This window comes from Echinops telfairi, unplaced genomic scaffold (assembly GCF_000313985.2).
Source record: "Echinops telfairi isolate 266 unplaced genomic scaffold, ASM31398v2 ScPeMD7_7427;HRSCAF=8465, whole genome shotgun sequence".
NCBI classification, from domain to species: domain Eukaryota; kingdom Metazoa; phylum Chordata; class Mammalia; order Afrosoricida; family Tenrecidae; genus Echinops; species Echinops telfairi.
In genome coordinates, this window is record NW_022111327.1 from 14,888,012 (window position 1) to 14,904,256 (window position 16,245).

General features: G+C 45.0%; 1 protein-coding gene across 1 annotated transcript in view; it reads right to left on the reverse strand.

Annotated features, from left to right (window-relative positions):
- Positions 1 to 16,245, reverse strand: part of DOCK11 (dedicator of cytokinesis 11) — a 171,006-nt gene that overhangs the window by 87,547 nt on the left and 67,214 nt on the right. Inside the window, exons 22-28 of the mRNA XM_045298560.1 lie at positions 15,575 to 15,661; positions 14,237 to 14,326; positions 5,720 to 5,838; positions 3,680 to 3,749; positions 3,469 to 3,594; positions 1,674 to 1,745; positions 616 to 762 (exon numbers count right to left, since the gene is read on the reverse strand). Of these exons, the coding sequence (XP_045154495.1) occupies positions 616 to 762; positions 1,674 to 1,745; positions 3,469 to 3,594; positions 3,680 to 3,749; positions 5,720 to 5,838; positions 14,237 to 14,326; positions 15,575 to 15,661 (711 nt within the window). The remainder of the gene's footprint in view (positions 1 to 615; positions 763 to 1,673; positions 1,746 to 3,468; positions 3,595 to 3,679; positions 3,750 to 5,719; positions 5,839 to 14,236; positions 14,327 to 15,574; positions 15,662 to 16,245) is intronic.

Here is a 16,245-nt window from a genome sequence, read left to right on the forward strand (position 1 = left end):
TGGGGAAGACAATCAGTCACAGTTGGCTGTTTGACGGACTAGAGCAGGGGAGAGGAATGGCCAGTCCACAAGTCATATAAGGTCCTTGAAATCATCGACACCAGCGAACATCACGTCTCGCCAAAGAGAAGCCATTCTAGCCATCACATTAAGGGCGAGTTAATTAAGTATTCGAACAAATATAGCAGGCTAATTTGTAAGTTGATAATTTCTATGGCCCACAAATGATGTTATAAATAGCCAAATGGCCCCGGCACTAGATGGATTATTCAGTCAAAAGAGGATCGCCAGCAACCTTCTGGAGACCTAGAGCTGAGTCTCTAAAGTCGCGGTTATCAACCTGTGGGTCGCGACCCCTTTGGGGTTCGAATAACCCTTTCACAGGGATTGCCCAATTCCTAGCAGTAGCAAAGTGACAGCTATGAAGGAGCAACAAAAAGAATTTTATGCTTGGGGGTCACCACAACACGAAGAACTGTATGAAAGGGTCGCGGCATGAAGAAGGTTGAGAACCACTGCTCTCGAGAGTAGGTAATGTGTTTGCTGGTTTTTAAGACCATCATCAGGGGAGAACTGTCCCTTCCCATGTTTGTATTCAAGCTACCTTTAACTCACCTTGAGGAAGCTAGCCAAACTAGAATTGACATTTCTGGATTCATCAGGAATTTCCGCATAGCGAATGGTCACATGAGGAATTATTGCAAGAAGCAGTGAATGTAACACATGCTGATATGCTTCAGGAAATCTTTGGACTCTGGGAAGCTGAAAGTAAATAGGCACGGGGGAGAAAAAAAATCAGAGTTCCTAAAGGTATCAATTAATTGCCATTTGAATTTTCAAATAGACTCCATATAGAAATATGAGTTTTAACTGGCATATACTCTTTCTTTAACTGGCATATACTCTTCTTTAACTGGCATATACTCTTCTTGAATAGCATCGCTAATTCAATATACACTTTAGACCACAGCAACTATCTGGACCGCTAATCATCTAATGGACTAAAAGGGTAAGCACAACCAAGTCATTCCAACTGAACTTTGAAATACGATGTTGCTGGGATACAGATTTACCCAAGGTTCTCATTCTTTTTTTTCTCCTCCTGACTCCAGAGCCTGCAGGCATCTCAATTTCAGCACACCCATTCTATGAATATTCTCATACAAAAGACAAATGTTTTTTCTCTTTTTCCTTTTTCGCTTCCCAAGTCTTAGCTTTACGATGCCTATAACTAAAGGTGTCTGTCTTGTGCCTTGAAGACAATTTTTAAAGCATATATGAATCACAGGTGAGGAACAGATCGATTTCATAAAATGCTTTGGAACTGTGTACATGACACAGCTTTCTAAGACAAAAGGTTCTTTCTGATCTGATACTTGTTCTGCTTCCCAGTAGATTTTGCCCCGGACATACTTAACTCACAAGAAAAAGGCAAAACTTCAAAGGTTTTATGTGGCAAAACAATTCTAGGGAAAAAATCGGCGAGAAGAGTGTGTGCAGATGAGACTTTGAAAACTATCAACTCAAGATTTATGCAACCCAGGTGTTTTTTTAATAATAAGTAATGTGGAAAATGCTAGGGGCCAAGAGTCCTTAGCTAGAAGAGGAATTTGTATTATCATGGCTATCTGTATGGTTAGCTTAGTCCATGCTAAGTATTTGAGTCCACTTACTTTAATTTTGTTCTCCTCCAACAAGTATGTGGCCATAGACTTTGCAATAATTTCAAAGAAAAACCATGAATACTAAAAGACACAAATAAACAAATACATCTTTATTAGTTACCCAAATCTTTGAAGCTTAGTGAAGTTTGATAAATCAAGCTGGATTTTGTTCCTGAACTTTCATAGCTCTTTGAAAGGGAGGCCAGTTCATGATCAAAGTACCACAGAATACTTTCTCAAATTGTTTTGGAAAAAATGTAGTATTATACCTCAGATTAATGTACCAAGGGCAACCTATGAGACTGTCTGCCCTCGTAGGGAGGGAAAATCACTGACACTGTTTAGCATTGTCAGTACATGATGATAATAGAGATAAGACCAATTTTTAGGAGATCCTGTGGTTGTTTTTAAAACAGACATAAAACTTAGTACCATCTGTACTCTTATTTTGTAGGCTTGGGAGAAATTCAACGATTAACATTGTTAATAAGTTCCCCAAACTAAAAAACCCAAAACGAAACAAACAAACAAAAAGAACACTCCTCAAACTCACTGTCATTGAGTCAATTCCAAATCATAGTGACAGTACAGGGCAGGGAAAAACTGCCCCTAAGGGTTTCGGAGACTGTAACTCTTGGGCAGGGTGGGGGGGGGGGTTGGTTTTGTTTTAAAATTAATTTTACTGGAGGGCTCTTAGAAATCTTATAACAATCCATCATTCAATAATATTAACCACAATTGTACATTTGTCGCCATCAACATTTCCAAAACCATTTCTTTCTACTTGAGCCCTTGTTATCAGCTCCTCTTCTTTTCCCCTCCCTCTTTATGGGAGTAGAAAGCCTCACAGTCCCACACTTGGTCAACACTAGGGCAAGCCTGAAGAGTGGGGGTATTTGTCATCATAGTGGGATTTGAAGGGTAAAGGGATGCCTCAAACAGATACACACTAAGACACCAGAAATTCTACCATTAATGACCAAAATGATAAAGAGCATGACGATAACCAGAACTACCACTTATAAAGTGCCTACTGCATGCCAGCAACTGTGTGAAATGCTTCCCTTATAGTGTAGGACAGACAAATGGGAGGATCAGTTGGTGGTGGTTGCGTGCCATTGAGTTAATGTCAACTCTGAGTGACCTGTATGACCGAGAAGAGAGAACTACCCCATCGGGTCTCCTAGGCTGTAAACTTTTAGAAAGCCAGGTGGCCAGTAGGTTCCAACTGCGGATCTTTTGGCTAGCAGCCCCATGTTTACATACTAGGCCACCAGGGCTCCTCTGAAGGCTCAGAAAGAAACAAAAAACACTCACTGGTATCCAGGCAATTCTGAGTCATGGTGATCCTATAGGACAGGGTAGAAGTGCCCCTGTTCGATTCCGAGACTTTAACTCTTTACGGGGTTAGAAAGCTTCCTCTCTCTCCCTCGGAGCAGATGGTAGTTTTGAACTTCTGACCTTGTGGTTAGCATTCCAACACGTAACCACGGCATCACCAGGGAGAGGCTAACTAATTGGCCCGAGATCACAGACCTGATATGTGGTAGATCCAAGCGTCTAACCCAGGCCTATGGGATCCAAAATTCTTTCTACTGCACATCTAAGTGGGAGCAGGGGTTGTGCTGTGGAGGGTGGTGAAGGCTATGTGGAGTACTTGAGGAGAAAGAATGTGTGGGAGCAAAGTGGTGGGCAGAGGGAGAGGGGCTGGAGACAATGATGAAAGACTAGAACTGAACTGGGAGGGCATCTCACAAGTATGGCTATGGTGGCTAGTGTTCCCAACCATGTCTTGCTTCCGTACCTTTAGCAGCTTGTTTATCGCAAGAAAATCTGCAGACTGCTTTAGGATTGCGATCATCGAAGTGGCCAGGGTTTCGTGGATCAGCTGGGTCTGAGGAGCGCTGGGTTTTTCTGGTCGGAAACTATACTGCAACCAAAGAAAATGAACTATGAAACCCAAGTTGCACATGAAAGAAATTGCTGAGTGCAAGCTTCCTTTACTCCTCACCAACCTTTATGAAGGATCTTAGGTAGTTATCCAAGCCTTCTTCATGGCACTTGGATACGATATGCAGGAGAACCCTGAAACAACATTCACAAATGTCAGCTGGTCACACAATGATTATCCCCACCGAACTGTTCAATACGTCAGAACGTCATTTCTAACCCTAGGATCTAACGTCGCCTGCGAATTACAAGGGGAGTTGCTGTCTAAGGTGGTCATTGTAGCGGGGGTCTCAGAGAAAGATCTGAGGGCCCTATGAAATCGATCTCCTGGTTCAAAGGGGTACCTGAATTTGGCCACCCAGATGGTTCACCTCCTTTGAAGATCTCTGTGTACACTGCGAGTATGTTCGCAGCTACTAGGCGCTAAAAGACTTTGAGTCAAGGAAGTAGGGCAATCCCCTCTGGTGAGAAAAGAAGGAAATGAATAGCAAGAAACGGAAAAGCATGCCACCAGATGGGGGCCGGGGGCAGAGGGGAAGGGAAAGAACTTACAGGTATCATGAGATGAACTAAATTTGGAGGCAAATGTAAAAGTCATAGACTGTCTTAAAGCTAAGAGACTAAGCAATGGTTCTCAAAGGTGATCGGCTACCACAATCTTCCAGAAGGCACCACAATCCTCTAGCTTGCTAGTCCCCACACCCAGAGTGTCTGATTTTGTAGGCCTGCTTAAAATTGTTAATAGGTTGCCCAAAGTTAATAAAAACTCACGTCCAGCGAGTCGATTCTGACTCATGGAGACCCTTGTGGGTATGGTTGGACTGCCCTGTGAGTTTCCAAGACAGTAACTCTTTACGGGACCAGAAAGCCTCGTCTTCCTCCCTCAAAGCAGCTGGTGGTTTTGAATTGCCGACCTTGTGGTTAGCAGTCCACCACGTCACCCACGACACCACTAGGGCTCACAGATAATAAAAGTACTGGGTGATACTGGTGCGGCTCTGCTGAGAGCCACACTCAGAGAGCCAAAGAACTCGTGCAGGTGGGAGACCTCAACTGTGGCTCTCAAGTGGTAGGTGTCTCTTTCAGTACATACATGTAGCTCAAGGCGAATTGAAAAAATGTTAAAGACACTATTCACATAATGGTGATTTCGTGGGTTGGTAAAAATAGCTTTTATGGCTCTCGAATAATTTTTACATTATGGTGAGGGACAGAGTTGACTCTTCTGTCTCAAACGTTTGCTGACCCCCGAACTAGACTAACCCTTTTTTTTTTTCCAACCAGACTACCCCTAACAGGCTAGAAAACCAAACCGTGTGCAGTTAGGGGTTAGGTTCTGGCCTGGAAGCCAATGAAAAAGCGGGTCCCTCGCCTGCATTAACCACATTACAAGTACTCCATCGGCAGCAAGGGTCTCGTGGCTATCACACGAACAGCACAGAAAGGTCTACTGGCTGTCACTGGTCTAAGGTCAAATCAGTTGCATTATGGAATCATCTGGGAAACTCGGTGGGGGGGGGGACAAGCCAATGCACCAAGTTCCACCCCCAAAGATTCTAAATTAATTGGTATAAAATAGTCTGGGCATATAGTCATTTTTTTAAAAAAACTCCCCTGGTGATTGCCCTATGTATAAGGTGACCAGACTTCCCGCTTCTGGCGGGACAGTCCCGATTTTTAACAATTTTTCCCGCGTCCTGCGGCGTTTTTAAAAAGTCCCGATTTTTTGAAAGAATGCACGACAAGCTAGGGTATACGGTTTTCAGCTGCCATGTGGCTATTTCGCCAGGATATGAGTTTTATCAATGGTGCCCCGCTTTTGTCCCGCTTTACCGATGTGAAAATCTGGTCACCTTACCTATGTAGCAAACTTTTGGGAACCCTTGGTTGAAAAAAAATGCATTAAGTCCATCCTATGGCTTGTGGTACCATCTGTCTCAGGGGCTGCAAGGAACCTCAGGTCTGAGTAGCATCAAAGAACCAAGAGAAAGCGGAAATTTAATTTCTAACTTTGTGCTTATCTTTTGGAAGGTCAATGTCTACTTAAAAAGGAGAAAACTCATAAGAAAATCCACTTTGCTTCTGTGCAATAACACTGAACTCACATGGTGCAGTTGATGGGAACATCATCTTCCTGGGTCATGTTTGTGAGAACTCGGAAGAGTTGCATAAGAATTACAGGTAGAAACTGTATCATGACTCGGGTCTCCATGGCATGCAAACACTAAAATAAGTCAGTATTAGTTATGAAAACAAACAGAAATATGATCATTTGCAAATGTGAAACAGAACCAAAAATTAAGTAATGGAAAATATATTCATTAGAATATACCCTCAATGAGATGTGAGTTTGATGGGACAGGGGACCTAGTTTCATTCAATACTTATCCACACCTCTCTGCCTCAGATTTATCAGTTTCTTTTCTATTTACTTAAATACTCTACCGGAGATAACAAATACAACGGGGATAAAACAGGTTTTAGAGTGCAAGGTTATGAATGACCAAATGGGTTCCTAAGCCGATCTTTATGTTAACTTTATGTTTAAGTCAGAACAGGTGCAATAAGTCCTTAGTTAGCCTTGTATTTGTGCAGGAAACGGCTCACAGTGTTTTCAATGATTGAAAAGCTGCATGGGCAGCAAGTGAAGGTGATTGTGACGAAGAAATTGCTGCAAGAAGGAATTGGTTCAGTGTTTTCAAAGTGAGGGAAAATATACGTAACTTTAAAGGGCAAGTAGGGGAGGAAGGCTTCTCAAGTTCATGGGAAAATAGTTTGGGGAAAAAATCATGGAAGCCCCCTCAGAGGAGTTGTCCCCAAATCAGACACTCATAGGCCAGGAACTTAGGGTCGATACAAAAATTCCCTGGGGCAGAAGGAGTAGACAGGTGGAAACAGCAGAGACTAGCCGACTGACCCCCAGCAGTCAGTGTGTTTTCCAGAAGGGATGTGGGCCATCAGTGAATTTGGTGATGTCATCTACAGAATGGAGGCAGCTCTTCCTTCTCAAATCCTCATAATGCATTGTTTCAAAATGTAAACTCTGTCTCTCCCGATCCAAAACCCCACTCACTGCCATCAAGTCAGTGCTGACACATAGCGACCTTAAAGGACAGGGTAGAACTGCCCCTGTGAGTTTCCTTGACTCCTGACGGGAGTAGAAAGCCTTGTCTTTTCTCCAGTGGAACCTGCTGATGGTTTCAAACTGTTGACCTTATGGTTAATAGTTCAACATGTAACCAGTATGCCACCCAGGGTACTGATAGGTGCATGATTATCATCAAAAAGGAGACGTGTGTTCATATATCTGAAAGTACGTAGACATGCTAAAGATAGAAAAAGATTCAAACAGGCCTCTCTTTTCTTTCCTTCTCACCTATTCAACTAATCAGTCAGCCAACCAACCAAATCTTGCCCTTCAGCCGTTCCTACATTACTTTGGACAATCTTTCAGACTATTGCCCCATCTTTATTGCAGCCACTCCCAGGACCCCATCCTATCTGTACTCATCAGCCCAACAGTGATTTCTGTGCAGCTTCTCTGCAATGGGATACAAGGGCTAGACACCTAGCTCAAGGAACTGTCTACCTTGGAACATCCCCTTCCTCTTGCCCCTCCCTCCCTCCCTCCCTTCCCTCCTGCCATCACATCTTTTCAGGGTCCTCTAATCTATAATCAAAATAGAGTTCCAGGAGAGTTCTCTCTGTACAGGTTCTTTTTGCTTCCCATACAGCACTTCTCATGTCCACATGCATCTTCCTGACATCCTGGCTACATCAGAGCAACTCCTGCCAAGATGGTTTGCTGTCCCAATGATCTATGGCAATGGTTCTTGACTTGGGGAGGGGGTGAGTTTTGCCCCCTGTGTTAGACAGGGTTCTCTAGAGAGATAAAACCAAATTCCTGATAATATAATATATTTATTTATAAAGATAATTAGATATATAACGAGAAATGAAATGTTAAATCATATACAGATAAATATACAATACAAGAAATAAACAGTTAAATTAGAAAGCACTACAAATGGCTCAGTGCAACTCACGTCCGTGAGAGAAAGTTGAGAGACTAGCAGTCCTTCAAGTCTCTGTCTGATGCCAGATCTTCCTCTATTTGTAGAGAGAGCTAGGCTATGTCAGCACAGCAGCCAATCACAAGGCAGGTCACCAACCGCCAGTCCCCAGCTCCAGAGAAGCCTTAAAGGGACCTCAGCTTACAGGGACACAGTCCACAGGCTAGGCGTCCCACAGGCAGTGTAGCCTTTAAACTGAGGCACAGAACAAGCAAGGCAGCCGCACACTGGTCCGATGATCACAGAGCGAGAGTCAAGAAAGGCAAGGCTCACCAAGCCATTTATCTCTCTGCCCTTCAGTCAATCCCACCTGCGTTTATCAGCCAGGCTGGCACAATAAACTATCTCACCCCCCATCCCATTCTTGGAGACATTTTTGGTTATCAAAATGGTGGAAGGGGGCACACAGCTGCTGGGATGCTTCTAAACATCCCACCAGGTTGCCCAGTGTTAATTGTGCTAAGATTAAGAAACTCTGACCAACAGAGTGTATTAAGTCCATATTATTGAAGACATACTCAACCTATTTAGCCTTAACCTCTACATTCTTCTTCACAAAGCCAAACTAGTGTCTTCACTGTTCCTTCAATACAAGGCATTCCTCCATGTGTGCCTTTGTTCATGGTTAAGCCAACTCCCAACCTCCCTTCCAAGTCAAGTTCAAATTCCCCCTTCCTTCTCAGGAAATCAGTCACCCACCTAACAATGTTGTGCTGAATTAATTGCCAATGTGTCAAGCACGTCAAAAAGACATTGCCCCTTCACAATTTGAAAAGGAAAAAGATAGGGAGTCAAACCCAACCTCAGGAAAAGAGACCATCATGCTAGCTACACAATTTACTATGGAAGAACCAACTAATTCTGCCAGTGAGTAGTGGATGTGGGATAAGGCTTGGGGGAGGAGAAGGAGGAGAGGCTAAGTAGGAGAATGCCAGGTGGACAAGAGGAATGGGCATGCCACACAGAACCGTCCTCCCAGCCAACAGTACTGCACTAGTTTATTCTAGAACGCAGCAGCTTTTGCATATGCAAAGCAGAGAATGCCATTTCCCCCTTGTTCAAAAGTAAACCAAACCAAACCAAACCAAACCAAACCACCACCACCGCCACTGAGTGCTTCCCATGACTATATGACCCTACCTGCCTCCTCAAACTCATCTCCTGCTACCACCACTCCGGCACTATGTTCTAGCTTAATAGTCTGTTCAGCCCTTCCAACATGTGTGTCCATTACCATTGCTAGGGTGTGTGTACCGGTTTCAGTACTGTTCGTCTTGTGCACAGCTTGATCACTGGGGCTGCGAGTTTCTTTTTAGCTTGGAGCGACTTCTCCTCAGACAAACCTTCTTTGACACATCTATCTAGAATGCACTCCGGGAAGGATGAAAAAGCCCAATTACGATGTTTGTCAGTTTCTTCACAGCACTCAGCTCTTTCGGACATTCCTTGTTGGTCTACTCTCTCTTGACAACTAGAGAAAAGGCGTTGACTCAAAACTTCCCGTTATATTCCCTGTACCCAGAACAAATGACTCACCTACAGGAGGTGCTCACAACGAATCCTTGGTGAATGACTGATTAAATGAATAAAATAAGGAACCAACACATCAACTGAGGACAGGACTTTTCTACGCTACAGTCACCAGGACCTTCGCCTTGAGTCTCTATCCTACCTTTGGCCCTTAAGCACCCCCGGCTTTGGAATGTTGTTCGGGGGGTTCTTATATGCCCATCAAATGAATGCATGTCCTGCGTCTCCAATTGGGTTGTAAGACCCCTAGAAACCATAACCCTAAGGTATTCTTTTCCTCAAGCAGCTAAGAAAATAGTAAAAACAGAAGGACTCCACAAATCAGTGTCCAATGAATGGAATTGATGGACGAAAATCAAAGCGACACACCCAGCACCATGCTCGCACTGTCTTTGCAGCCTCTTGTTTGCAGTTGGAAATGCAGGCGCAGTTTGTCGTCTGCCCTGGATCTATGTTTGTCTTCAGAGAGCAACGACTCCCTTATCCTCTCCTGCAATAGTGATGGTAAAGGGCTAAGCTGTCTAAGAGGAGAGTTGATCGCCATGTGCGGGTAACGAAAGTTTAACGCCTTCAAATGGAAGCCATTGACAGGCACGGTTCCTCAGCGGTATTAACCACATCATAGGACTCCATCAGCAGCAGGGGGCTTCTGGCTATCACTCTGAAGAGCACAGAAAGTCCTACTGGTGGAAGACAATGGTTCTTCAACTCGGCTATATTATGGCATCACCTATGTAAATTGGTATATAGTCTGAGCATGTAGTCCGTTCTTAACCACCCCGCCCCCACCCCCCCACCCCCGGTAGTTCTACGATGCATCAAACTTGATGAACCCTTGGTTGAGGGAAGATACATCAAGTATATCCTATGGCTTGTGGTACCATGTATCCCAGGGGATACAAGGCCCCCAGTCTGAGAAGCATCCAAGAGCTAAGAGAGAACAAGGTTTTGGTAGAATGGGCACCGGACTAGAGGTCCAGAGACATGTCGCAGGCTCAGTTCAGCTCTCTATTAACCAGCTGAATGATCACAAGCAAGTCACATCTGAGCTTCACCGATCTCTAGCATCTCTCACAGCACTAAGTCCACACACCCAAAACAATCAAACTCGCTGCCATGGAGTCACTACTGATGCACAGTGATCCTATAAAACAGAGTGAGACTTGCTCCGTAGGTTTTAGAGGCTGTCAATTTTTACAGGAGCACACAGCCTCATCTTTCTCTCATGGAGCAGCTGGTGGGCTTGAAGCACCAACCAGAAGGATAACAGTCTAATACTTATCTCCGAGCTCGCCATCAGGACTCCTTTGGGCCCTCAAAAGCTTGGCTATTTCTAGAACTGTTATGGCATTTCACTCTCTGCCACTAGAGGGCAAGCACAGGTCATTTGACTCTCAGAAATTCCGTGCTCTTAAAAAATGCAAAATATCAAAACTCTGAGTACTTGTTTTCCCAGTTTAATACCAGTATATCAAAAAGATGTTCTTACTCCTTCGTATTCTGTTACAACTTTTACAAAGCATTCTCATCGGAGGTAAAAGTCAATGAAGTTCATAGAAAAAATATTCAGACCTACAGCTCAAGTCTCCTAGACATCGCCTGGGAAAAGATATTAAGCTTATTACCAGCCATTCAAGGAGTCCTGGTGGCACTATGATGAAGTGCTGGGCTCCTAATCCGTGGCTCCTAGGAAGAAAAGCCTGGCTACCTGTTCCTGTAAAGATTACAGCCTAGAAAGCCCTATGGGGCACCTCTGCTGTCACATGGGGTCACTTTGGAGTCAAAATCAACTTGACGGCACCCCACAGCAGCGATGGGAATTAAGAATCATCCCCGCTATTTCTTGACTGACTCCCGGCTCTCACCCTTGCCTCCAAGCTGTACATTTCCGGATCATTTTAAAAACCAAAGTCTCATGTCATTCCTCTGCTCAAAGCTCTGTGGGCCTTCCATTTGACAGGGAGGACCATCCAAACTCCCCACCATGGCCTATCCGACGCCTCCCAACTAACTCTCCAACATAGCAGCCTACCACTCGTAGCTCCCGCATCCTGGAACTCCTTGATTTTCCTTGAACACACTAGACAAGCTTCTTGGGATCTTTGAACTGATGGTACTTGTCATTCTTCAGGAGTGCTGGGTGGGGAGGGTAGTGGTTAAGGGTTTGGGCTGCATCCCTCCAGGTCGGCAGGGAGAAAGGCAGGGCTTTCTATTCCTGTCAAGAATGCCAGTCGCAGAACGTCACGGGGGCAGTTCTATTTTGTCCTAAAGGGTCACTAGGAGTTGACATTGACTCTGTGGCGGTGAGTTTGGTTTTTCGGTTTGGTCATCCTCACTCTTCCCCCTAGAAATTAGGCTTATTCTCTGTAAATGTCTCTACTCAATCACTTTATCAGAAAGGGCTTTCTTTATTGAATCAGAGACCCCTCTCAGCTCTATTCTAAGTCGGCTTTTCCTTCATCACATTATGTATCTCCTGTCCTGTCATCTTTAAAGAGCGCCAGTGACACTGGAGGTGGGGCACCAGGTTGCTAACTCCACGGTCAGCAATTCAAACCCGAGGGAGAAAGATGAGAGTCTCCGCTCCGATGAAGATGGACAGTCTCGGCAACCCTCTATGGGGTTCCTGTAGTGAGTTGGAATCAAATCCATGGCAATGGTTAGGTTTGGGTTTGGAACCTATCACAGTTAGTCCTCTATCTGGGTACTGTTCATCTGCTCTCACAAGAAAAGTAAGATCCTCGACAGGAGGGCGTTGGATGGCCCTCTCCTCCAGGATGTCCCCCGTGCTTAGAACATGGCTTGGCCCATAGGAGATACTCAATAAAAACGACTTGAATGAATGGATGATGACAACATGGAGGATACCCTGTCTTTGATCCTCACAACCACCCTACCAAAAACGTACTGCCAATACGTCGATTCCAGTGTATAGTGAACTAGGGGACATGGAAGAATTGCCCTGGTGGGTTTGCAAGGTTGTTCATCTTTACAGGATTAGAAAACCTCATGTGGCTCCCATGGAGTGGCTATTGCTTTCGAACTGCTGACTTTGTAGCAAGCAGGCCAATGGGTAACCCGCTATGCCTCCAGGGATCCACACAACCACCCTGTAAGATGGTTACGTGTTGATACAGTCATTTGAGAGAAGGGAAAAAAAGAAAAGGAATTAACAGGGCCAGGATCAATTTAAGAGCTAATGAGTGGCAGATCTGGGGAGAGAAACTCAGTTTATGATGTCAGCACATAGACATTTTGTCTCAGGCTAGACAACTTTTCTCGGGGGCGGGGGCAACTGAACCAGTAATAGCGTGGGTTTGAAGGAAAATGCCGGAGAGGCTTCATTCAAACTCTGAATTCCTCAAACTTGCCATGGCTAAGCTACAAAGGGCATAGAAGAGAGCCTCGATCAGCGAGGTGCTCCGATATGCATTTCAGTACTGGCACTCACTGCCATCAAGTTGACACGGACTCATAGCGACCCTGGAGGACAGGGGAGAACTGCCCCTGTGGGTTTCCAGGACTCTAACTCTTTCCAGGAGTAAAGCCTCTCTTTCTCCCCAGGAGTGGCTGGTTGGTTTCAAATAGCTGTCCTTGAGTATTGCTGCCCACTGCGTAACCTGTGCCACCAGGGCTTTTTCAGTCTTGGCACAGAGGGAATACGATTAGTCTTAGATTCCCTATAGGAGTTCTGGTGGCATAGTGGGTTATGCAGTGAGTTGCTAAATCACAAGACCAGCGGTTCAACTCTATAAATTGCTCTGAGAGAGACAGATGAGGCTTTCTTCTCCCATCAAGATTTTTCACCCTTAGAAACCCATAGGGGTTCCCCACCCCGAGCCAGTCCTGGGGCTTTGGGGCTTGGCTCAAGGGGACTCCCTCTGGGACATGGGGGTACAGTGAATGGTGTGACCCTTTGCTGGGCATGCCTACACAGTAGGGTATGTTGGGCCCCTCTAGGGTTTCCCATATGGGCTCCAATAAATTTCTTCACTTTTGCTTTAAAAAAAAAGAAAAGAAAATAAACCCACAGGGGCAGTTGTATAGTTGTATTCTATCCTATTAGGTTGCTATGTGAGGTTGGATTTTTTGTTTGAGATTCTGTGTCAATTCTGACTCATAAAAAAATCCCCACTGCCATAGAAAGCCTCATCTTTCTCCCATAGAACAAGCAGGCGGTTTTGAACTGCTGACGTTGCAGTCAGCAGCCCGGCATGCAACCTACTGCACCATCTGACTCAGTGACCCTGCAAGACAAGGTAAAGCTGCCCCATGGAATTTCTGAGGCTATAATCTTTAAGGAAGACAACATCCCACCTTTCTTCTGCAGTGACTGGTGGGTTTGAACCACTGACCACTTAACCACTGTGCCACCAGGAGCTCCTTAAAGTCTCTTAACCAAAGAGTTCACTGTCATCAAGTCAATTCGCAGTCATTGACTGCCCCTGTGGATAACTCTTTATGGGAACAGAAAGCCTCTTCTTTCTCCTGAGGAGCAGCTGGAGGGCTCGAACTGCGGGTACACTTGATAAAATACGGTATTCCTTATTACTCTCCCTGATGCAACAGGCAGGAAACATGTCTGTTTATCTTCAACGTTTGACAATCTTTCACTCATGGTCCAGGACCATTTCACATTGTATCACCAGTAAAAGGGAACTGGTCTCTCCCGGCCCTTTCCCCACCACTGTTACGGGCAGTCAGCAGGAAGAGAAAAGGCTGGGAAAATCCATTTCTGGAACCAAAATAAAAGCATTTTTATGAGAAGTGTAAAAACATGAGGTGGACGTCTGGCTCGCACACATTTTCGTCCTAATACGGCCACTCTGCCGTCTGCTTCTACACAGCTGCCCGATGGAAAAAGTACACGATCCAAACTGCTCTCTGGAGGACACACAGGCAGGCGGATTTTCAAGTATGTGGTTGATTTTCGTTTCTCCCCCTGCCCCCGCCCTCAAAAACGTGGCAACAGAAACCCATGAAAAGCAAACCTTTTCCCGAAAGCTGCTGCTCATTTACCTTTAAATATTTAATGAGCTCCCCTGGCACTTCCTTCGAACCGGACTGCATCAGTTGGCAGTGATGGAAGAACTTGTGTACATGCAGGTCCTGGAACACAGATGGAAACAGCCATGGCACATTTGATTCATCACCTCGGAACTCAGGCTCTCTACCTTCCCCCTCCTCCCACAGCTGGCAAGCCTCTTTCTCCGCGTTTTCCAAGGCCCAGACTCAGCACTGGCAGCTACCAGTGGACCCACATTTTAAAGCAGCAATCCCAGGTGGATTTGGCATGGACCTAAGCACTCCAGGTAGGCTACACTTGATGCCTAAGAAATCAAACGGGCATTTAATTCATTTTATTTGCCTAACGCCTTCGATGAAGTTGGGCTGCTTCTGTATGTGAATGAAATGAGCAAGCAGGAGCATCGGAAGGGCAGGGGAAAACAAAGCAGCAACGGGGAATGAGGGACAGGTCCAGGGACTCAGGCTCTTGGTGTGCAATTAGGCCACAGCTGCTCCCTGGGGACATCAAGTGTCCTATACAGCCTCTCCATCCACAGGAATGGCAACAATGAAGTCGGGATTTGCCCTGGTTCCCTCAGATGATTTATCTGTGGGACCCTGGGTGAGTCACCGAACCTGTTCGAGCCTCGGCTTCGTCCATCTCTAAATTGGTCATTTAGAAGACTTTTGTGATTTTCTTAAAATCATTTTATTGGGGGCTTGTACAACTCTTATCAATCCATCCATCCATTGTGGCAAGCGCATTCATACCTTTGTTGCCCTCATCATCTTCAAGACATTTTCTTTCTACTTGAGCCCTTGGTATCAGCTTCTCATTTCCCCCCCTCCCTCTGACTTCCATGATTTGAGAAGAATACAAGGTGGGCAGTTCAAATCCGCCACTGGCTCCTCGGGAGAAAGATGAGGCTGTTTGAGCTTGTAGAGAGATTCACAGTCTGGGAAACCCGAAGAAGCAGTTGTACTCTGTTCTACAGGTTCACGGTGTGTTGGAATCGACACAATGATTCAGGATTTGGATGTGGGCAAGTAGAGGTCACAACTCCTCTAAGGCTGTAGGAATCAAATACAGTCTACGTACTTTAATCAAGAACAGACTTGAGTGGTGGCATAGTGGTTATGTGTTGAGCTGCTAACTACAAGGCCACCAGTTCAAAAGCACATCGCTCTACAGCAGAAAAATGAGATTTTCTACACAATTTCTGGAATGCAGTCTCAGAGCCTACAGGGATAGTTCTACCATGTCCTAAAAGGTTGTTCTGAGTTGGAATGGACCCATGTCAGTTGCACTTGGAGTTCCTAAGGTTGACCCATTCAGAGAATCCAACTTACTTGAGTGTAAATGGTAGACTCTAAGTGGCTTTTAACCTTTAACAAAGGCTTTGCGCCATCTACCCACTTAATCTCCACGTTGGATTGCTGTGAACAGAAGACAGAGGCATGCATGTCTATAAGAAAGTAATGGATACATACACATCATATCATATAACACCTATATACATCTCAGCTTCCCCGCACCCCGGAAATAAATACGCTAGTTTCACATGAAGGATATTATTGGAGACAATAACTCACATTCAGAGCATCTCCTAAAACCATTTTAAAGCTCCAATCCTTAGCCTAGTGAGACTTTTATAAATTATAAGTAAAATCAATTCACCAATAAGTGAATGCAAGACAACCATAAATAATCTGAGCCCTGATTTTTTAAAAAAATCTTAGAACCGACAGGTTAAATTTCACATAGAGTGTTTTGAACTTTTTCTGATATTTTCTTAACATCCTCTTCGTGTGGACCACACTTTCAGTGGCATTATCCCCAATGGAAAGGAGCCCGGGTGATGCTGCGGGTGAATTCAAAGGCACCCACTGCTCTGAGGCTGTCTGCTCCGACAAGATTAAGTCGCAGAAACCCTTAAGGAGCAGATCTACTCTGTCCTATCAGGTCGCTATGAGTTGGACTCAACTAGATGGCTGCGAGGGATCCGTAATGGAAGAAGCCG